Source organism: Triticum aestivum, unplaced genomic scaffold, assembly GCF_018294505.1.
Source record: "Triticum aestivum cultivar Chinese Spring unplaced genomic scaffold, IWGSC CS RefSeq v2.1 scaffold81267, whole genome shotgun sequence".
NCBI classification, from domain to species: Eukaryota; Viridiplantae; Streptophyta; class Magnoliopsida; order Poales; family Poaceae; genus Triticum; species Triticum aestivum.
In genome coordinates this window covers 685-1,902 of record NW_025255247.1, presented here as the reverse complement: position 1 = coordinate 1,902, position 1,218 = coordinate 685, and the positions used below count along the sequence as shown (strand labels likewise).

Genomic DNA, 1,218 nt, shown 5'->3' with positions numbered 1-1,218 from the left:
TTGGGGTTGAATTGGAAGTGGATGAGCCCCACGGGGAAGACGAACACATCACCTTTGTTGAGCACCTTCGAGAGGAACTTGTTTCTGTTTGGGGCGGGCTGGTTGGATGTAACAAAGCCAACATACAGTGTCCCCTCGAGCACCGTGAGGATCTCAGTGGCGCGAGGGTGCGTATGTGGTGGGTTCTGACCCAAGGGAGCATAGTCAATGCGCGCAATTGAGATGCCGAGGGTGTTGAGTCCAGCAATCTGCATGACGTTGATCAAAGTGACGTTGGATCCAACCTTGTTGGTCACCCTAGGCTTGTCGAGGGCGGCTGCCTTGAAGAAGTCATCAACGTTAACCTCCATTGGGTTCTTGCAAACAAACCCATTGACACGTACTGGTGCATAGAAGAGATTTATAATGTAAGCTTAGGTCTTACAAAGTTGTTTCGACTTGCATATAATTTCCAGAAATTCATTTCAACATATTTATTTGGTGAGAACATGATGAGGAACCGGATAGTACCTGGTGAATTCATGTCGGCGACACAAAAGTCCTGGAGGGGGCTAGGATCGGAGGCAGTGGCCTGCCATGAGACCAAGGGAAGAAGAACAGCGAGGAGAAGGAAGGAAGAGGAGGATGCCATCTGATCTTTTTCTCTCTCCTGTGTTTCTGTTTTGTGAGTGATGGTTTGAACATGCAGGGATGTATGAGTTTATATAGCTGCAGCGAGCAGCGCCTGAAATCGTTAGCAATTGTAGACTTAGTCAAGTGAAACCAACCAACCAATTGAACCGGTCTCTTGCTACTAATTAAACTACTGCATATACGCCCATTTAAGACACGTTTTCCCTTCAAAGAAGTAATGCAGAGTATACAGCCATATAAAGCTATTCTATGGTGATGTGCACGGCTGAGTAGTAATTATGAATGTCTCTCCGTCTCACCCGAGTCGCCACAATGCATGCAGGGTCAATTTCAGGAAAATTCACCACCCATCACTATTAAGGAAAATATTTTTAAGAGAAGAAACATCTGGCACTAGTTTAATTCGATATCATATACTTGGTCATAGTCGGAACCGGTGCGGACGAAACCAGTCAAAGAGCAGTTGAGAAGCCAGGTCATGTAAGGCAATCAATCATTTTCTAGCTTGATGCCGACATAGATGAAGTCACTTACTCACGCGTAGGCTTGATTCATGGGCGCATGATTTCTAAAGACATATAGAGT

General features: G+C 45.6%; 1 protein-coding gene across 1 annotated transcript; it reads right to left on the bottom strand.

Moving 5' to 3' along the window:
- Positions 1-52: 52 nt before the first annotated feature.
- On the bottom strand, positions 53-631 carry LOC123177550 (germin-like protein 8-11; the record flags this gene model as incomplete). The annotated part of the gene is made up of 2 exons (XM_044591234.1): positions 511-631; positions 53-382 (listed from the first exon to the last, which is right to left on the bottom strand). Coding segments are annotated over exons 1-2 (451 nt in total), but the record flags the coding sequence as incomplete, so codon positions are not given.
- Positions 632-1,218: the final 587 nt, after the last annotated feature.